This window comes from Macrotis lagotis, chromosome 1 (assembly GCF_037893015.1).
Source record: "Macrotis lagotis isolate mMagLag1 chromosome 1, bilby.v1.9.chrom.fasta, whole genome shotgun sequence".
Taxonomy (NCBI): domain Eukaryota; kingdom Metazoa; phylum Chordata; class Mammalia; order Peramelemorphia; family Peramelidae; genus Macrotis; species Macrotis lagotis.
The window spans coordinates 881,143,209-881,164,916 of NC_133658.1; the positions used below are offsets into that span (position 1 = coordinate 881,143,209).

The window sequence follows — 21,708 nt, forward strand, 5'->3', positions numbered from 1 at the left end:
TGAGCTAGGGATATCAGGGAAAGGTCTTGTGTAAGAAGCAACAAGATGGGTTATGAAGGAAGCAAAGGGTGCTACTAAGAGGGAAAGGGAGGAGGGAGCACTTTCCAGGTACATAGGCAAAGGCCTGGAGGAAGGAGATGACTGCCAATTTCTCAGAAGAGCTGGACTAAGCCAAGTACCTGAAGAAGTCAGAAGGCTCAGCCAGCACCAGAAACATGAAGGGTTTTAAATACTAAACAGAAGAGTTTGCATTTATTTTATCCTAGTAGCAATAAGGAACCAATGAAGACACTTTGGTCAGACCCAAATGATAAAAAAAGTTCTTTTGGTAGCAACATGGGGGGGGGGGATTTGAGCAGGAAGAGGCTGAAAGCATAACAACCAATTAAGAAGAATGTTAAAAATACATAACAGTCTTTTTTAAAGAGGCTATTGTATGCAAAAGAAAAGAACCCTGAGGTTTTAACCTCAGACTCAACAAGATGGCAAAAATGTCCAAAGATGGATACAGTTGACACTAAAGGGTTGTGGAAAGACAGACACACTGGTGTACTATGGGTAGAGCTGTAAAAGGGATCAGCCATTCTGGAAAACAATGTGGAATTACACAAATACAATGACTAAAACATCTCATACCCCTGGACACAGGTTCCACTCTCAGGGCACACACACACCAGGAAAACCATAGACAAGAACACGATTCCCAAATATATAAGATTTTTATAGCAGTATCCTGCATGGTAGCAAAGGTCTAAAAAAGAGCAGCAGCCATCTTCTGGGACACAGATAACCAAACTGAGACCATGAACGTGTTGGAAGGTGGCAGTACTCTTAAGGATGTGGACAATGCAGAGAGAAGCCTGGATAGACTGATACAGATGGAGATGGAGGGCAGTAAGCAGAAGCAAAGAAATAGTCTATATAGTACAAACACCAGCCTCTAGAACCACTCTCACCAAACACTGCATAACCACCATGGCCCAAAGAAGAGGGAAAGGACATCTCTCTACTCTCCACTCCTGCCTCTTTGCAGAAACAGAACACTGCTTCTCTTTTCAGTTTTTTTTTTTTTGATGTAATGATCTATTTTGCTGAGTTTTTTTTCTCGTGGCTCTCACTTTCTTTTAAAAAATATTGTTATATATGGGATGGCTCCTTGGCAGGAGATGGGAAGAATATTAGGAGTAAGTCAAGCAATGTAAAAAACAAAAGGAATCAATAAACTTTTTTTGAAAAGTCTACAGTGTAACTGAGGAAAGGGTCTACATTGTAACCTGACCCAAGGCATAGTTGTGGGAGATCCTAAGAGAGGGTCACATAGGCCTGGTTTGGTGGGAGGGATGAACTGGACTGGGAGGAAAATGTAGCAAGAGCAAAGATCCAGGGTGGTGATGAAGAAAAGCCCAAAGTCCTAAAGAAGAAAGGAGTTGTTGTATGGAAAATTCTGTGGGGATGGAAAGATGAGCTGGAGCTCAAGGTGGGGCCTGGCCAGGATCTGGCAGCCAGAGTCGGGGTGGTGAGGGTAAGCTCCTCCTGCCAGTCTTGCCTTCACCCAATGATCTGCTGTAGTCACAGGTGGGGAAAGATTGGGTCTGAGGGGGAGAGGAGGGCATCCTCTCTCCCCAACTGTGACTGATGTATGGCTTCCTGTTTGTCTGTCAGAGAAGTTGGACCCCAGCAGCTCTACTCCTCTCTGAGGCACTAATTTCTGGCAGGGATCGTGACCAGAGAATTCTACCACACAGGGCCATTAGGGAACTTAACAAGGCCCCCTGGAGCCCTCCTCTGTAATTGGCCAAAACTTAGGGTCTGAATTCTGAAGGACTAGTGATGAAAAACACCAGCCAGAGCCAGAAAAGGAACGATGGAGTTCGAATGCAGAGCAAAACTTACTATTTTCAATTTTTAAAAGTTGTTTATGTATTATTTTTTTCCTGTTTTTCCCCCTTTTTGATTGGATTTTTCTTTCACATTATTAATGTGGATATATGTTTAACATAGTTATACATGTATAACCTATATTAGATTGTTCTGGGGTACAGTGAGGGGAGGAGAGAAAGGATGGAGGAAGAAAGATGTGAAACTCAAAATCTTGCAAAGAAATGATCATTGAAAACTATCTTTGCACGTAATTGGAAAAATAAATGAATAAAATGTTATCAAAAGAACTTATGGTTGGTTGGGTGATCAGACAATAGTAGTGGCCCAAGAGCCCTGTTTTCTGCTCCCCTCCACCCCACACACTCCCCTAACTCACCACTCCTCCAACAACGAGAATTCCCATGGAGGTTCTGGAGGTCAGGGAAGCCAGGCCTGTGACCATTGAAACCATCAGCTCTTCCTGGGAGAGAGAGCTCTGAGGCAAGGGAGGCATGCTAGGGTTTGCTGGAGTTAAAGGTAGGGGACGTTGAACCTAGAGAGAGAGAAAGGAAAAAAGGGTAAAGTGATGGTGTCCATACCTCAGTGAAATTCCACCCAACTCCACAATGGGGCAAATGAGTACAAGTTCAACCACAAATGAAGATAAAGCAAGAGAGCATCGGCTTCATTTCAAATGGAGTCAGATAACTGAGGAGAGAGTGGGAAGCAGTCCTGTGGAAGCAACCAGGGCAGTGCCAGAGTGTTTCAAAGTGAGGAGGGCTCCTCCTCAGCACCACTGGGTGGACAAGCTATAGAGAGGATTCTTCTGACTGTCCAGGGCTGAGTTGGACTTCATGTCCACTGAGAGTCTCTACCTCAGAAGTTCTCTAAGCCACATGGTGTCCTCACAGTCCCTTTCCTAAGTGAGGAACCTATGTCTGGGAAGGTTTCTTACCTGGTCGTTATAGCCCATCAAGGCCCGGCGGCTGTTCTTTGGTCCCAGAAATCTATTTACAAGCATAGTCCACCCGAGAGAAAAGTGAAACTCAATGTCTTCCTGAAAGTCAGCACAGAGCTTATCACAGTTCAGGTCATAACTAAGTGAGAAGCATTGTCGTGGGACTAACATGTCGATCTGACCCCGAAGGGCTACTGGAAGGAGAGGTCTCAAGCCATCTGGAACAAATCAGAAACAGGAAGGAGTCAGAATACACAAAATCATCAACCTCTGAAATTGATGCTATGATGATGTTTGTCCTCCGTTCTTAAAGACCACCATGACATTAGGGAGGTGATGTCATGATAGGTGAATTGGATTTGAGTGAGGGGGTGTTGGGCAAAGTCACCAGCCTCACTCTTTCATCTAGTCATCTGGGTCCAGCGACTGGAAATGGCCCTGGGTGTGAGGTAATCAAGGTTAAGTGCCTTGCTCAAGGTCACACAGCTAGTTTCAACTAGTCACCTGAGCTGGAGAGGACTTTTTGGAACAGATTCAGAAGATGTGGAAGGACATCGGAGGTCTCCAGAAGAGAAGAGAGGAGAGACACTGGACCAGTTCATCTCTACCATTTCTCATCAATGTTTACATTGTATAGTCAAGGGATCTGTTTTTGTAACCTCCCCTTGATATGCCCTTCTCCTTATGAAAAGGAGAGGCAGGTGCAGATGTTCTCCATTGAAAGAAAAGGAGGGAGACTAAGGAGAGTCTTATCTCTGAATTAGCTGGCCTGTACAACTTAAAGAGATAGGTGGATTGAGATGTAATGATGACACCTGGATCCTTTGTAAAGATGCTTGCAGTTCATGCTTATCCAAGTTATGAAGATAAATCAAGGGTTTGAGTTATTTTGAAAAAAGTGGGGAATGAAGTACAATATCAATGCTTATGAAATTCCTGTATAGAAAGGGTCCCTGACATCCTTCTGGGCCCTGAGAAATTCCTTAGAAATATAACTTTGGCTGGGTGCCTTTGGGTCTGAAAATAGTCTGATAGGACCCAAGGGGTCATGGATATACCATAAAATTGTCTAAAGATTTACAAAGTACCCTTGTTAGCCTAATTATCTTACTGTATCTGTTAAATTCCAGGACTGCCTCCCCTTCCCCAGATGTGGCTGGAACCATAAGATGGTAAATTCGACTCCCTCCATCTCAGAAAATTATGTTCAATCATTACACAAAGATCCTGACCCCTTCTCACCCCTATCTATATGGAACCCTATGTTTACATATGTATACATCAAGATAATATATCTAACTGCTGTCTTTGCTTCTCTGTATCCTGCTTCCTCTCAGTACCCCCTCCCTCAAAACACTATAAAAACCCTATCCCCTGTCTTGGGTATTTTTTTTTTTATCCCCAGACAGTCCCCGGGAATAAAGATCTCCAAGTTTATAAAATCCTGGTCTCCGTCTTGCTCTTTGGGTACAACACATCACCTTGTTTCCCACCTAGTAGATGTTATGGTAAGCAAATGGCAACCACCATAACAATTTTTAAAAAATTATTAAATTAAAAAAAAATTGAAATTCTGTTGGTGCCAGGAGCCAAATGGCCATCTGAACTAATCCAAAGGCAGACATGATTCAACAGTAGATTCTGCATTAGAATCTTATTCAAGACCCTCTGATGTTAGTTAAGTTCACTTAAGCTTTCATTAATATGAGGCAATTAGGGGGTTCAGTGGATATAATGTTGGACTTAGAACCAGGAAGTCCTGAGTTCAAATCCTGCCTCAGAGATGAGGTGGGTTATCTGGGCAAAAATCACTGTCTCTCAGTAGCAGATTTTCCAGTTTTGTTGTGATGGTCAAGTAGGATAACACAGAGTGTTTTGTAAAGCCTAAAGTGAAGAGAGACCTACGTCTGGATACCTTGGCCATTGTTCTATCTGTTCCACCCTCTCATATTAGAGTAGATGATGTCTGTCCACTTGCAGAGATAGAGTCTATCCCTAAGAGCCCATGTATCTGCCCTCCTCCAAACCCTCCCTGCAGGGTAGATGTGCTGAGCACACTGAGGGACTCTGTCTGTCTGTGGACCAGATGACTAAGTACAGAGATCATCATGCACCCAGGCTGGCAGGGGGCAGTGTAAACACCACCCTGGTGGGACAGAGGAGAAGCGACTCGCCCATGTTGACACAACTCTGTGTTTCCATGGTGATGATATAAACTCAAGCTTGTCTGATTTCAAGTTGAGCAATCCTTCTGTTATTATAGGATGCCTTTTCATAGGAGATGAGTCTGTTAATTGAAGCAGACTATTCTGCAGGAGTCCCAAGGGGTTAAAAGAAGGTGTCAGCCCCAGGCTTTCTATTTGTGCCATGAGGAAGGCAGCAAAGATACAGATATGGGCAGAGATTCACTGCTCGCTCTTGGACTGGAAGCCAAGGGCGGCCTGGTCTCCCTTCTCCTCTTGTCTGAGGGGCCAAGCCTCCCTGGAAGGAAAGGAGGGGGACAAAACACTAACCTATCATCTCCTGCTGCATGGTCTTCAGGGCCCCAGTGATGGCATTGGAGCAGCGGTCAGATAGGTTGCGACCCAGCCCCTCCTCAATGTGGCGATGTAACTCCTACAGGGGAAGATGAAGGGTTGTTATGAGAGTCACACAAGTTAGTCCAAGTCAAGTGTGTGGTCACCTTTAAAGTGCCCTCAAGTGCCAGCTACTATGATCATATTAACAAAGATGTCCTGAAGGAGGGGATTTTTTTTTAGTCAAAATCAAACATGCCTGGAGTTTGGAGAAATCATTTCTGGAAAGTCGAGTACCTTGGCCTTTGCTTCAGGCACCCCTCTGCACCTACAACTACTTAACAAATGATGGCCCCAACAATCAGACTTGAGGTTGGAGAGTCACTCCAGCAGCTGGAGTGGATGGAGGGCTCCCTGTGCCAGCCATGCCGAGTGGGTGGGAGGTTTGGACACTGTCCACTGTTTGCAGACTCACATTCTTATAAACTTTGAGAACCACTGGTGAGGGATGGAAGTCCATTTGATGCTCATCCACCAGCACAGAGAGCCGCCGGATTTCCTCAGCCATCGCGTTAGACACCTACAGCAAACACAACCAAACCAAACCCTGCTGAGGCTGCATCCCATCCCAGAGTGAGAGGGAGGCTCCTGTGCTGGCTGCCCACAACCACCTCTCTATCCTCAGTGCCTAAAGCCCGAGGGCCAGAAGAAGGGGTCTGGAGAGCTGCTAGTCCCCCACTGTCATCCGGTAGATTAGGAGAAATGAGACCAAGGTCACAGCACAAACAAACATCAGAGCCAGAGCATGCCCAGCTCCAAGCCTAGTCACTCTGACTGGGGCTTTGTTCTCTCCCTTCCAATGCTTTCTAGCCCAGAGGGGTCAAAACATGGGATGAACACCCAAGGGTGTCCAGTGTCCACATCAAAATAAAATGTACCTGGGAAAATGGCAATTAAATAAAACACCATAAACACAGTGATACTATCACATGCTAAAGCTGAGTCCATATGCAGTAGTCAGGGGTCCTTGTGTGCACTAACAACCCCATTTCTATCTGAGTCTGACCCTGCTCTTCCACACAGAGTAGAGCTCACCTGTCTTTCCACCTCCTCTGTGATCTGCTTAATTCGAATTTTGTAGTCTTGAGTTAGAAGTTCTAACTGCTTGTCAATGAAGCCCAGTCTTTCCTGTCTCTCTTCTCGGGCTTCCTGGCAATAAACTCTGGAGAAAGAAGGCATCAATTAGAAAACCTACTTCCATGAGCCAGTCTGAGCCACACGGGAATATCAGGAAATGGGGAGTTCTTACAGTTCATGTCCTATTCATTCTAAAGAACAAATGAGCAAGTCTTTTTAGAACTAACAAGTTTTTATTCTAATTATAAGACAGAAAAGCCTCCTGGACTCTCAAATCCTAAATCCAGAATATTAAAATAAGGAAGAAGGAAGAGAATAAGAATTTATTAAGCATCTCACAACTGCCCTGGGAGGAAGATGCTATTGTTAACTACATTTTGAAACTGAGAAAACTGAAACAAATATAAGTTAGGTGACTTGCTCAAGATCATACAACTAGTAGGAATCTGAGGTTAAATCTGAACTCACATCTTCCTGATTCTAGACCCAGCACTCTAGCTCCTCTGCCACAAGCCTCCCCCATAGTGGCACAGCACAGCTACTCTTAGAGCCTCCAAAGCACTAAAGAGATGGGGAGGATTGGGGATGGGGGGGGGGGGGGACCAAGAGTCAAGGAGCTTTACAACTTGTCTTCTTCTAAGCTTCCACAGGGTCCATTCTGAACCCCCACCACGTGCAGGTGCTCATACAGAGGTTGGCTGATGGTGAGGCAGGTTTGTTAACTGAACCATCTTCAACTGCTGAGGTTAGCAGGAGTAAGTTCCAAATCCCCGAATTAATGCTCTACAGTAATTTCAAGAGAAGGCTTGATACAGTGCAGTCAAAGACGAATTAGGCTCATGAGACTCAGCAGAATCCAAACTCTCAAAGTAACTAGTGACCTTAGGCAAGTCACTTGTTTCAGGCCTTCAGTTTCCAATAAAATAAAGCAGGTAGATTAGATGATCATTGCAATCTGTTCCTCAAGGTCTTACATAGAATAAGTGCTCAATAACTTTGAGAACTCTATCTCTGATAAAAGTAATAAATGATAGAATAGTCCATACTAGAGGGGTTGTGGGAAAACAGGTCCGCTAATATGCTTTTGGAGGAGCTGTGAATTTGTTCAATCAATATGGAAAACAATTTGGAATATAAGAAAACTGAATAAATTGTTTACAGTCATTAACTCAGCACTGGCACCCCTGAGTAAGACCCCAAGAATGTCTGAGGCCCAAATCTTACCAAAGCATTCCCTGCAGTAATTTATATGGTAGGGAAAAAAACTAAAAACAAAGTAGTCCACTAACTGGGTGAATAAAGTATGATATAAACACACCATGGAATATCATTCATTGTGTTTTAAAAAATGAAGACTACACAGAATTCAGAGAAGCCTGGCAAGACCCACATAAACTGATACAGAGCAGGGTAATAGGAGAACAAGGAACATTATGACTCCAGTAATGGAGAAGAGGGCGGATACACAGATAACAGTGTAATGACCATTCCCTGGCCCTGAAGTACAGATACACTCCCCTCCTCTCTCAAGAGAAGGGTTAGAGAGAGAGTTGCATGGCTCCCTCCAACCCCCTCCCCAGTCACTGAGGCAGGTTTCATATTTCCTTCTGTCCTCACCGTTGCTCCTGCGCAGCCACATGCAGAGAATCCATGATGAGGCGTGCGTCCTCCACCATCTGCTTGGCTCGGACAGTGTGCTGCTCAAACTTGGTCTTCACAGCCGACTGCGATATGCACTCCTGGGAGAGAAAAGCCCACTGAGTCATGTGCTACTTGGGAGTGGGGGGCAGCGGGGGAAAGGGCAGGATCGGGGAAGGCTCACCTCAAACCTCCGCTCAAAGTTCTGAAACTCAAACATTCTCACTTGAAATCCTTCAGCCAGGGCACCTCCTAGGAGAATTGTCCACCATTAGTAGGACAAGGATTGAGCAGCTGATATAAATCGATCACACCCACCACCCCAAACCATTCATGTTATTACCTAGGGCTCTTCTGGCCTTCTTCATTACCAGATTAAATGAGCACTGTTAAATTTCTTGGCTACCCTATAACCATACAAATGAATGAGACCACGATTACCTCCTTCTGGCATCCCCTGAGCTTTCTGGATCCTGGCATTGACCACCTCCTTGGCAGACACAAAGAATATGCGGTCCCCGGCTTGGGCCCGATCCACCACTCCCAGTTCATCCACCAGGAAGCTGGTACAGCGCTCCATGTGCTGCCTCCGGACCTGAGAGAGGCCAAAGTCCGAGAAAAGTGAGGCCCCTCTCCTCTGATGCAACAAACCAGTCTGGCCCTTGCTGGCACCAGCACTAAGCAGATACCACCCCCAGTAGGGCAGGGCAGCTACTGAGTCTGGAAACTACAAATCTGCCACCTTTATGGATACTTTTACATGAGAAAAATGAGAGGGGGTTTGTAAATTTGTCCAAAGCCAGAAAGTAAGTTATTGCCATATAACATTACTATTTTCTCCCCTTCCTCAATAATTCATTCCTTGGTGTGGACCTACAGTAGCAAATAGAACTTTTCTTTTATCTAATCAAGTTCTACTGTGTTGCCAACTCCATAAAAATGGAGTTGTTCTGTCTGTATTCATAGAAACCACTGGAAGACAGCCGGGAAGTGACAATCATTAGAGGACCAAGGACAGTGTCTCTTCCTGGGGAATCTTGGACAAGTCTCCAAGCTTCCTGGGCCTCAATTTCTTTCTCTATAAAATGACAGAATTGAACTAGATGACCTGCCGTCCCTGTCAGTCTATGTGCCACCTGCTCTGACATTCTATGATGTCAAGGGTAGACCATCTGGGAGAGGAAGGGGAGAAGAGGGGAATGGGAAGCCATCCTGAACCCCTAGGCTTCCTGGCACTTGTTGGATTCATTCTGAACGTCTTCTAGAAAGCCATGAGTTGGGAAAATACAGGCTCAAGCCCAAGCTGGGCCTACCAGACAGGGCACCACGCACCTCTTCCATGTACTCTGGCTCAGAGGCAGAGGCATCCCAGCGGTTGTTGAGGATGAAGATGTTGGGGCGAGAAAGACGCTCGCTCACCTTGTGGAAGAACTGCTTCTCCTGTAAACAAGGAATTCCAAGCTCAGGGGAGTCCTCGACCGAGGCTGGTCACTGAGGGGAGGTGGGGGAGAGGAAAAGGGGAAACATGGGGAGGGGAGGGAGGAAGAGGAAGGAGTGAGAAGGAAGAAGAGGGAAGAAAGAGGGGGAAGACGGGGGGAGGAGTTACCGTTTGCATCAGTGTGGATTCTGAGTTGGCCACCAATACAAAGACATCTGCATCGAGGCAGAACTTGTCGATCCAGCTGTCCAGTTCCGTAGTGACATCAATCCCAGGGCTAAAGGTCACAAAAGGAAAAAAACATGTCATCATTGCACAAAGACAGCAGAAGGAAAAAATCATTTCTTCCCCTTTAGAAAGGAGAAGATTCTAAATCACCCATGCATTTGGACCAGGAGCCAAGAGCAGAGCAACTGCAGGCTCAGCCTTAGGATGACAGGCTGCAGGGAAAAATCAATCTTGGGAAATGTAAACTACAAAGCACTGAACCTCATTATCACTGAGTATTAATAAATGATGGGCCGTGGCACAGCTGATCAGTCTGGAAAGCTGTTGGAATGCCACTCTAATAGACAGAGGAGGGGCCCAGTCCTGGCCAGTCCACCCTGAGGTCTCCCCAACTTCCCCCCCAAGGGAACATAGCCCCTGTGGCCTCACTCACCTGTCCATCAGCACCAAGTCATCTTTCAGAAGAGAACACTTGGAGTTGGGCCACATCACACTCACCAGGCTGCCAGCATTTAGGAGCTCATCCTGGTGAAGGGCATGGGCTAGCTGGTTTACTGTCTGTTGGGAGGAAGGAAAGGAAGATGAGGGAAAATTCAGGAGCTGCCTGCCAAGTGATTGACCAGCTGAGCCACACAGCGAGACCCAGAGTTCAAGCATCTGGGGCACAATGGGCCTCAGAGGCCATCTCAGTCAACTGAACAAGCAGCACTTACAGCCAGTGGGGCTATCCCAGCTCCTGAGGCAGGGCTCACTGGGCAGAAGCCGGCCTGAAACCTGCAGCCACTGATGGGGGCCTTCTCCTTCTGCCCCCTGCCTGACCTCCACATCTTTACACAACAGTTGGCACATGCGCCCCTCCTCATCCTGGCTATGGCATCTTGTGCCCTCCTGGATAACCTCAAGGGACACTCTCCAAGCTCGTCAATATCTGTCCTATGTGGCATGAGGAGCTGGGCACAATCCAGTCTGACCATCAGCCCTCTTCAGGCAGCCTGCCCCCCTCCTTCCTTTGCAGAGGCTCACTGAGCAGCCCTCCGACAAGACATTCTGCGACTGTGGGAGGCATAGACCCTAAGGCCCAGTTTGCAGAAGGCCAGTCCCTTCCCTTTTCTGCACCTCAGGACATCAAATCCTTCTCCTGGTTCACAACATCTTCCAACTGAACAGCTTCAAACTCCTCATGATGCTAAACCAGTCTTTAGACTCAGAAAATCAAGATGCAATCCCCGGACAAATGCTCCATGCGTCTTAGGATGGCTCCAACCCCTGACATGAGGAAATGATCTCAATGTGCTTTGTAACCATAACCATTTGTTTTTGTTTTTTAACAAAGCAATGGGGTTAAGTGATTGGTCAAGTCATATGTTTAAGTAATAATAATATTAAGTATTTGAGGCCAGATTTGCCAGGAAGCCTTGGGGTTCAGGATGGCTTCCTATTCCCCTCCTCTCCCCAATGGTCTTCACTTGGCATCGTAAGAATCAGGTCCTCCTGACTCCAGGGCCGATGCTTTATCCACTACGCCACTTAGCTGCCCCTACTGTAACATCTGAAACAGGACATGAATTTGTCCTTCAGATGAAGAAGTAGATCACACAAGAGCCACCTGAGGACTTCTCGATGATTCAACTGTCCTTTCACATTCTGGAGAGAAAGGCCTGAAATAGGGTTTCACATGTCCTTCTCCCAGTCTGCCCACCATCAAAACAAGTGTGAACCCCATGGGAGGTCTCTTTTGGGGGCCCATGGTACCTTGACACTCTTCTTCTCCTCAGAGCCCTCGGTGAGCAGGAAGGCCTCTTGGCCATCTGTCCCCTCTACCCGGAGGAAGCAGTTGGTGGTGTGGCCAATTCCTGAGGGGAGGACTTTGTCCCAAAGCATGGCATTGATCACTGTGCTTTTTCCATTGCTTGTCCTGGAAGAGATCAAAGGTCATCAGCAGCCGCCCAGCCAGGACTCATCTCAAGATGATGGGGAAGCCCTGTCTGCAAGGCTGGGGTCTGTTGCAAGAGGGGTCCAGCAAGAAAGTGACAAGATCTGAAGGGGTTCCTCTGGGACCATGAGTCTCTTCTCTTTTTTCAGGCCCAATAATCCCCAATCCTTTCTAACTTTCTTAAGGTGGGGGATGGGGCATGATTTAATATAATTAAATTTAAATAAATTAAAATAATTTAATATGATTAAAAATAAATATCCACCCATTTCCTTCTTTCAGTTTTCAATGCTCTTCTCCAAATTTGATCCTTCTAACAAAGTGGTGCCTCCCATCACACCTGGGTTTCTACTCAGGCGAAGGAAGCATTCTCCTATAAGAGCTGCAGACTCAAGCTCTCCACAGTGCTTTTCAGTTCTTACACAAGAACCCTGTGAGTCTGGGAGTACCAGCAGCAACCTCATTTGGGACACCCAAAGGAGAAGAAGTTCTTTGAAGTGACTCATTCCACTATGGCTTTCTCCCCCCCCCCCCCCACCCACTGCCCGGTCTCTCGGCTTCATGGCATTTTACAGGGGTCAACACCTTCCTCTAGGGACATCCTTGCTTTACTGTCCTTCTGCACTTATCAGGTAATATTGTGCACTGCTATTATGTGTTGGGCTTCCCAAGGGCCCATGCTCCTAATTCTGCTGTCTGTCAGGCACCTATTGCCTTTACAAGGCAGGTGCTTAATAAATGTTTATAGAATAAACAATCAAATATCCAAGAAAATTTAGTACTCTAAACCCTTATGGCAAGAATGAAATAAACTGAGGGGTGGAGAGGGCACCAGCAGAGGAGACATTCCAATTCGTAGTTCCCTGAGGATCCACCTACACTGCCTTATCATTGTTTATTTTAAAATGGGTTCTCTGATTCCAAAGCAGAATGAATAAGAAAATCCTGGGGCCTTAGAGGGGAGGTCCTAAGGGGACTCTCAGAGTTCTCTGCAAGTGTGGACCAAGAGCTCAATTAAGGAAAGGGCCGAGGGCAATGAGGCCTCACCTGCCAAAGAATGCCACCTTCATGTGCCTTCGGGCCAGGACCTCACTGATGCCCTTCACTTTGGACAGGTAGGCTTTGACTTCCAGTACCTGCTCTTCAGTGGTGACAGGATCAAGCTCGACATTTCTATGAGTTTCTGGGGAAACAAATTGAAGTTGAAGAGTCAGACATGCAGGAAAGACACTGTGGCAAAACAGAAAGACTCTGGGGGGGCAGCTAGGTGGCTCAATGGATAGAGCACTGGCCCTGGAGTCAGGAGTACTTGATAATTACCTAGCTGTTGGGCAAGCCACTTAACCCCATTTGCCTTGCAAAATAACCTAAAAAAAACAAACAAAAAAACCCAGAAAGATTCTGGCATCAAAGGAGCTGAGTTCAAATTCTGCCTCTGGTGGAGGCTTTGGTCTTTTCAGCAATACAACAATCCAAGACCATTCCGTGAGACTCATGATGAAAAATGCCATCCACAGCCAGAAGCAGACTATTTTCATTTATTTTTTTAGTCACAGTATGGCATGTAGAAATATGTTTAACATGATTGTGCATATATAACTTATATAACATGTACATCAGATTGCTTGCCATCTGGAGGGGAGGGAAGAAAAATTTGGCACTCAAAAATCTTAAAAGAATATTTTAAACTATCTTTACATATAATTGAAAAAATAAAATACTATTTACAAAAAACAAACCAAAAACTGAGCCTCTACAAAAGAAGACTGATGGCTGCTGAGCTTCTTTCAGGCTATGGGTCTATGAGCTATGAAGTTTCAAGTCTGATAGGATGCTTTTAATGATAAATGATACAAGAGTCAGGGAGTCAGAAGAAAAACATTGATGAAATCCTGAAGCTATGAAGTACCCTTGCAAAGAGATACAAGCCTTCTATACCTTTATTGTCTCATTCTCAAAACTATGGAAGGAGAAGAGACAGTAAGGATAAACCTAACTTTTTAGACAGAGAAACTGAGCAGCAGATGGGAAAAGAATGGAGGCTTGATCCCTTCTTTGCATATTAAAGAATTCAATTCCCAGTTACCGGTGCTAAAAACGGGAGACACCTATAATCTGAACTCCTGGGAAACTCTTCGACACACCATCAGGCTGACACACCCCCAATTCTTTGCACACTCCCAAGGCATCTAAAACATGCTAATTAGCAGGCAGACTGCTAACACACCTGACTCATTGCTAACACTAAACAGGCAATGCCAGGAGCCAAAAAGCCAACACCATCTCCTGGCCCAGGCACCCAAGGTCAGATACTTCTCCCTTTTATAGTCATGTGCTTGATGTGGCAGCAGTGACTGGAGTCTCTGGAATGTCGAGCTGATGTGTGGGGGCCCCTCCTGGCTGGACACTAGATGCTGGATTGAAAACAAACTCACAAAAGCAGTGTCTGACACCATCATGTGTCCCTATCAATCCAGGATATTTCAAGAACATTCTGGGATCTGGTGGGCCCTGCACTTCCTACCAGTCTCTCCCACTGGGAATGCTCAAATCTTTCAGATAAGACAAACACTTGAAAGGCCCTATCCCTGGAGGCCCAAATCAAAAAGTCTTTGTCAAAGGCACAGTAGACGATGACAATAAACTGGGACCAGAGGAAATAGTTTAATAACAGGCTGCCCACCATCAGAACAAGTGTGACCCCCATGGGAGGTCTCTCTTGGGGGCCCATGGTACCTTGACACTCACAAAGTGCTACCAATAATACCAAACTCTTTTCTGCCACAAGAACCCACAGTATTACCTCTGGGATGCCACATGGTTATGAATCATGGAAAAATAGGATTCAAGAATCAAAACTTCGGGTGATCCAAAGGACGACAGACAACCAGAGTGGATGAGAGTTTGGAGAAGCATACACCTAACAATTCACATGCACAAAGTGGCTTTTACAACAGACAGCTTTCTGGAGTCACAGAACACTTTCAAGTTCAGGAACTCTTTGCATATATTATCACATTTGAGTTTCTTAGTAATCCTATGAAGTATGTATTATAGACAATATTGTGTTCATTTTACAGATGAGAAAACTGAAGCTCAGAGAGACATACCTTTCCCAAGGTAATATGTCTAATAAGGTTTAAAGGTGAGATTTGAACCCAAGGATTTTCTGACTCACAGTTCAGACCTTGCTCAGAACTATGCTGGCTGGGTGATCACCAGAAAGATTTTTAACCTCTCACAAAGCATACTGAGCAACTCTTAGGGCATTAAAGGAATGGCCCCACTGCGCCAGTGGAAGGACTTTTCCCCCCTTAAAATTTTTTATACCAATGAGATCCAAGACCCAGGCAAAACTTTAGTTCAGAAGAGGAGGTGGGGTAGAATAGTCTGGTAGGAAGAGGGAAGTGGTGGACAGGCTGGCGGCTAATGAGCAAAAGGCTCCATTGGGTTGGATGGTGCCCCGGCAGAGCCCTCTAGGCTGGTTGGTGACCAGAACACCTGCTGAGAGCCAAAGGAAGCTCCCAGCTCACCATCAGCCCCACCTTCCTCTCTTCAGAGATGAGGAAGTGAAGGCCAGGAAGATGAAAGATCACAGAGGTTGTAAACATCATTGGTCTGGATTCCAAGTTCTCTAGTTCTAAATTTAGCCCTTGTTCTTCTCCATCCCCCCATGGAATCACAGAACAGCCTGGCTGAGAATGCCTGGGAGATCCTTTGAACCTTGCCATCATGCCTCAGCTGCCTTTCCTAGAACATCCCTCTGCCCTCTGGTCCTACAGGGAGAGCCTCCTGGGCTGGCCCAGACTTCATTCCTCATCCTACTCTGCTTCTAATTTTGTCTCTGATGGCGCCCTCCCCCATGCAAGGACCCCCATGTTCCACTTCCCTTTGGTATGCTGTCTTCCCTCGTTGGAAGGTTAGCTCTCTGAAAGCAGGCAATGACTTGGTGTTTAGATTGATACATACTTGTTGCCTGCCATCAAGTCTAAGCCTCTCATTTCACAGTCAAGGCAGCTAAAGAGAGAAACCAGATTTAGCCACTGATCTACAAGCCTTTTACAAAGGTACATGATACAGCTTTTCTACTGTGCACATGCAGAAAGGTGCAGAGCCCAAGGATCTGGCTCCAAATCCTAGTTGGATTAGGCAAGATGACCTCTCTGAGCCTCAAGGCCCTTCGGGGGCAGGGAAAAAAGACTAAAAGCAGTGCCCACCCAAATTCGAATCCATCCCTGGCAGGTCCAGAGGAAGCTACTTTCTCTCTCTGAACAGTCTGGAACCAGGAATTGTCTCCAATTTAAAAGTTAGTCTAGGAGACGAAGCTCATTCTGAGCAGGTCATCTGTCTACTCCCTGTGTGTCCCTGGCCTTCAACTCTTGACATCTGTCACATGAAAGGGCTGGGCTAGGTCTCCCCCAGATCTTAATCCTATGATCCTCTAGGTCTGAAGAAAATGCCAAAAGCCTAAATCCAAGGGGAACGGGAGTCTGACAGAAGCCGCTGCCATCCCCCTCACCACACTCTCCAGAGTCCCCAGCCCTCCAGTCAGGACTAAATAAAATCACAACTGGCTAAGTCAGAGACATCACTTACCCTCTAGAAATGCAGCACTCTCCTGAATATACGCCCCCAGCTGCTCGAAAATGCCATTGATCTTCTTCTTGGCAGTGACGAAGTGTTTGAGCGGAGAAGCGCTCACCTCGGCCATGTGTCTTTTGTCCTTCTTGATTGAAACGATGGGGCTGGAGTGAGAGAAGATCAGGGACATTGCGCTGTGGAGAAAAGTACAGTCTATGAGGTCAAGTCTGCTCCTGAAAGGGACCACCCGGCCCAGCCCCCACGCGTGACAGGACAGGACCCTGGGACCCAGGTGGGAAGTGAATTGCATGAGGTCTCCCAAGTGGCAAGTAGAAAAAGGATTTGAACTCGGGTCTGAGACTCCCAAGCTCAATCCTCTTTCCATTTCCCCACATGGTGCTCTATATAAAATAGCTTTAGATGGGGTTTGTTTTTTTTAGTTCCCTGGATTGGAGGAAGGAAGCCTAAATAACTTTCCAGGGGTTATACTCCTCTTGGGTCTTTTTTACATAAAGCTGAGAGTAAAAGTAGCCTCCATGACACAGAACACTGTGAAAAGACCATGGGAAAGATAAGATGAGAGAATCACAGCAGAGACGTGAGGCAAGGACTGAGGAGATGATCAGACCTCCCCCTGGAGACCTGAAATGCATGCAGAGGGTCAGAAACTGGAGTCAAGACCCTCAGCCTCCTGACTCAGCTCTCAGAACATCAGGGACATTCTGAGCAAATCAAAAACACCCTAAGCTTCCAAGAGAGACGCTATCCAATGAGAAGAGAATAGCTGCCTTCTCTAGTCCGTGTGGAGATTTGATATTTATGAAAGCAGAAGGGAAAGCCTTTGAGAAAGTCATGTGCCCTCTGGACAGAGGCTATTCTCCTGCCAGCAGTCAGATGAAGGAGTCTGAGCTTTGCTGAGCACCCAACCTGGCCAGGGACAACTAACACAACTTGAAGGTCGTTCTGCTCAATGTTTGTGCTTGTGTCAGTAGGATGGCTCCAGAAATGAAACAAGAGGAAGGACCCACCTAATTCAAATATGAAGGGAAGTCACTGGACCTAAATATAAAGTCCTGTGCTTGTGTTCCAAAGAAATCATTGTACAAGTGCTGAACAGGGAGCTATGTCTCCCCTGTCAGAACAGAAGTTCCTTTTGAAAAGAGATTGTTTCATTCATTGTATCTGCATTCCAAATACCGAGTAGTATCTGGCACATAGTAGATGTTTGCAGTGTTTGCAGAAGGATTTGGAAGAACTTTCATGCCTAAAAGCTCAATGGGAATCCACAATGTGATGTGGCAACTAAAAAATTCAATTTGATTCCAGAATGCCTTAAAAGAAATCAGGACCTAGAATGAGAGAGATGTCTATCTCACTGGACCCTAAAGCCTGTCAGAACTCTCTGAAGGTCATGGGATAGTGACCACTTGGGAATCAACCACAATTATGAGAAGACTCAAAAGCATGTCAGGTAAGAGTAACTGAAAGAACCAAGAACATTTAGCCTAAAAAGAAGACTCATAGGAGACAAAATGACTGTCTTTAAACATCTGAAGGGTTCATCATGAGAAAACAGCTTGTTTTCTTGGCCTCAGAAAACAAAACCAAGGCCAATGGGGTAAAAGTAATAGGGAGGTGGACTTCAGCTGGACACAAAGGTTGCATCCTCACAACAGGAGCTCTCCAAAAGGAGACAGATTCCTCTCCTTGGAGTGGTTCATGCAGAGGCTGGAGGACCTCTAGATGGGCATGTTGATATAGGTACAGCCTGGGCTGGGGGACTTGGGAGGCCCGACCTAGCTCCCAGATTTGATGGCACTAGAGTCTAGGAATGGCTTGTCATCCTGGTTAAATGTGCTAATGAGCACTCCCTCCCAGCACAATCCAACTCCAATCTACACCTCCCTGTCACTTCTACCTGCTGGTGGAAACAAGTCATCTTCTATTTCCTCATGATGGGCCCTTTAAATATTGAAATATTTGTTGCCTGAATTCACAGTTTCAACTCCAAACTTTTGCACAGGCAGCTGCCAATGTCTGGAACAACTCACACTCTCCCCTTTTCATCTTAAGAAATTCTAGTGCCTACAAGGTTCATTCAGGGTGCCCTTCTACACAAATCTTTTCCTAATCTCTACAGTTTTTAGCACTTTTTCCATCTTCTAATTGCCTTAAACCTACTTAAACCTGCCTTGTCTTACCCCTGGCATAACTAAGCTGCTGAAAGTGGGCATTCTCCAATTTGCCTGTTTTCCTGTCATTTTAAACAATGTACACGGTAGAAGGCGATAAATGTTTGTTGAACTGAATTCTTTAGAAAGGCACAGGATAATGTCCAGAAGTAATATCCTGCCTATTCAAATGATGTCTAAAGGAAAAAGAAAGCTCAGATATCATGACAAGGACCCCCAAGGTGCACTGTAGTCATCTTCAGACAGCATACTCTTTTACCCCTCTTGTCAAGGTCCCCCTGCCCCTGCCAATCCGATGTCTGCCAGATGCTCCACTTCCCCATTTGTGCTCTCACCTTTACAGGGGACAGGGAAACCAGGGTGAAGTCATGCCCGAGTTGGGGGGGAGGGGCAGGGAAGAGGAAGCATGACTGCAGTTAACAACAGCATCAGAGCTGCTCACTAGCATCTGTAAGAATCTCAGAAGGGTTAAGAACATTGAGGAAGAGTAGGTGACAAAAGACTGCCAAAATCAATCTGATGGACCAGATGGAAAGACTGAAGCCACTGTGTGAAGAGATGAGGAAAAGCCTGACTGGATGTGAGGAGGAAGACTGTAGACTGTACTAGTGGCAGGGACGCACCACCACTTCTTCCCCAGAGGTCTCCAATGCTGTGGGGCTATTTTTCTTTTTTCTTGGAAATCACCCAGGGGAGACTGAATAAGGAGAAATCCAGTTTCAGAGCAAAAAAGGAAAATTGGAAACAATATGAGACAATACTATGTCACTTGAGGGGTCAGTCAGATTCCAGAATGGAAGTCCTTAGCCCCTGGCAGCTGGGGCATTCACAGCTTTGCCAGGGCTGGGCAGACCCTGCTAGAGGGAAAATCAGGCAAGCAGGGCAAAAAAAAAAAAAAACAAAAAAAACCCCACAAAAACAACAAAAAAAAAACCCAGACCTCTACAGAGATGCACAAGGGTTTATCTACCATCTCAATTCCAGAGTATACAAACCTATGTTCCTCCCAATCTTTCTTTTTTAGGATTTTTTTTTTTTTGCAAGGCAAATGGGGTTAAGTGGCTTGCCCAAGGCCACACAGCTAAGTAATTATTAAGGGTCTAAGACCGGATTTGAACCCAGGTACTCCTGACTCCAGGGCTGGTGCTTTATCCACTATGCCACCTAGCCGCCCCAGTTCTTCCCTATCTTAATGGATTCCATACTTGGCCTTGAGGCACAGCCCTGAAGTCAGAGAGCCCTGGAACAAGACATCTTGCCCTACAGGGATTAAATACTCATGTGCCCCAAAGAGAGGACAAACTACCTCTGGAAAACTAGATGCCATTTATATGAGATACTTTTTAGTTTAAGTGATTACTTGTGAGACTAAAGGGCTTGAAACCAGAAGCATTAGTATATGGTAAGTGAAAAGGAAAAAGCAGATGTGTTGTTACCCCAGGAAAGGGAGTGGAAGCAGCTCAGTGACAATGTACAATTTTTCCATGTAAGGGAAATGAGAAAGAACTGAAAATTCCTCAAATTTTCCCTCCTCAGCAGTGAAGGTCTCCTGGTTTCTGCCCTTAGTCTTGGAAACATCTGGGATAGGAAGGGTCCTCCTACTCCCTTGGCTAGCCTAGTCAAATCCAATCATATCCCTCATCTGCCATAAATTTATTCTCCTAAATCAAGAGGAATGCTGACTCCCTCAACCCCCTGGGGTCCCAAGAAATCTAACTGGCTCCCCTTTGCTCACCTGCTTGCCCTCTTGGATTTATAGTAGGTCCAAAAGGGCTGATTAATCACTATACTAAGTGCTGAAGATATAAATAAGTCTCTGCCCTGAAGGGGCTTAAGAATCTAACCTGGGGCCACAACACACAAAAGAAAAGAGCAGGCAGAGCAACAGATCAGTCAAGTTTACCATCCTTGGGAAAGAGGATCTATTTTCTTAAGTAACCATGAACTCTCAGCCTAACCAGAACATATCACTTAACATTTGAGACTCAGAACGGCAGGCAGGAGCTGAAAAGGCCCTTTTGCATTTCTACAATTTATTCCATAAAAGGAAGCCAAATAATCAAAAGTACTCAAAGCCCCAGCTTCCTCCCAGACCTCTCCTTCAACTCTTCTTGGAGGTCTGGAGCCCTTCCCATTTCCAGGAAGGCTCTGGCACAGAACAGATAATAGCCAAATAACTTCAGGAGGAGAGAAAAGCCTGGGTGTGGTAGATAATATGCTGGGTTTGGAGTCAAAAAGACCTGAATTCAAAATCTGCCACTAGAACTTAACTGTGTGGCCCTGGGCAAATCATTTAAGTTCATGTACATTGGACCATCCTCTAGGGCAGGGATAGGGAACCTTTTCTTCCAAGGACCATTTGGATATTTATAACATCTTTAGCTTGCTGTAAGTGGTAAAACATTTAATTTGCCCCTAAAAGGCTCCTAAATGTATTGAATTTTGAGTCTTGCCCATGGTTGCTTTGGCAGAACAGCGTGGACTCTGGTACCCTGCTCCTGCTTGAGGGGTATATTTATGTACTAAATCATAGATGGGGCAGATCTGTTCATAATGCTTAGGAATCACTATTCCCATATATTGCTATAGCTAGAGACCAAGAGCGGTCACACTGCTTACACGATAAAGTCCTCTCTCTTTTCCAGGTTTTTGCAAGGGTTAGGTGACCTGCCCAAGGTCACACAGCTAGGCCATTATTAAGTGTCTGAGGCCAGATTTGAACTCAGGTCCTCCTGACTCCAGGGCCGGTGCTCTATCCACTGCACCACCTAGCCGCCCCTAGTTTTCTTAAAGTCTTGATTCAAGACCATTTCAACTCCCCTTAAGAGGGCTTTATTAGAACGAATTGCTATGCGAACGATCTGCTCCCAGGAATCACCGTCAGCTCATCCCTGAATTTCAGATATTGGTTAAACAGCTGGGGAGGGAGGAGGGAAATGAAGCGAAGTCCCTCGTGTGCTTTGAATTCACACCATTTTCTTACCCAGTTTTATGCAGAACAACTTCTAGCAGGAAAAGGGGAAAAAAGGATCCACAGGGCCGTCCACCAATGTAACTGATACTGAGAAGGAGAAGCTGAGAAATTAAAACGGAAAACAAATGAAAAGAACGGAGGCGAAGGAGAGTTCTTCCAGGGAATGAACACAAGGAGAAGATGAAGAGAGGCTGGGAAAGCGCCGTTTCCCGAAGAGTCTTTATTTTGGCTCTGGACGCGTGCCTGCCTCACC

General features: G+C 45.8%; 1 protein-coding gene across 2 annotated transcripts in view; it reads right to left on the minus strand.

Annotated features, from left to right (window-relative positions):
- The window catches only part of MFN2 (mitofusin 2), a 32,344-nt gene that overhangs the window by 9,873 nt on the left and 763 nt on the right, over positions 1 to 21,708 (minus strand). The window contains exons 3-17 of one of the 2 annotated variants that reach the window (XM_074218420.1): positions 21,465 to 21,556; positions 16,305 to 16,483; positions 12,756 to 12,891; positions 11,528 to 11,690; positions 10,209 to 10,333; positions 9,716 to 9,824; positions 9,442 to 9,549; positions 8,551 to 8,704; positions 8,294 to 8,361; positions 8,089 to 8,210; positions 6,430 to 6,556; positions 5,810 to 5,914; positions 5,332 to 5,434; positions 2,816 to 3,036; positions 2,258 to 2,413 (exon numbers count right to left, since the gene is read on the minus strand). In XM_074218420.1, the coding sequence (XP_074074521.1) occupies positions 2,258 to 2,413; positions 2,816 to 3,036; positions 5,332 to 5,434; positions 5,810 to 5,914; positions 6,430 to 6,556; positions 8,089 to 8,210; positions 8,294 to 8,361; positions 8,551 to 8,704; positions 9,442 to 9,549; positions 9,716 to 9,824; positions 10,209 to 10,333; positions 11,528 to 11,690; positions 12,756 to 12,891; positions 16,305 to 16,479 (1,872 nt within the window). In that variant the 5' untranslated portion in view covers positions 16,480 to 16,483; positions 21,465 to 21,556. The remainder of the gene's footprint in view (positions 1 to 2,257; positions 2,414 to 2,815; positions 3,037 to 5,331; positions 5,435 to 5,809; positions 5,915 to 6,429; positions 6,557 to 8,088; positions 8,211 to 8,293; positions 8,362 to 8,550; positions 8,705 to 9,441; positions 9,550 to 9,715; positions 9,825 to 10,208; positions 10,334 to 11,527; positions 11,691 to 12,755; positions 12,892 to 16,304; positions 16,484 to 21,464; positions 21,557 to 21,708) is intronic. The other variant, XM_074218421.1, reaches the window with a different exon arrangement.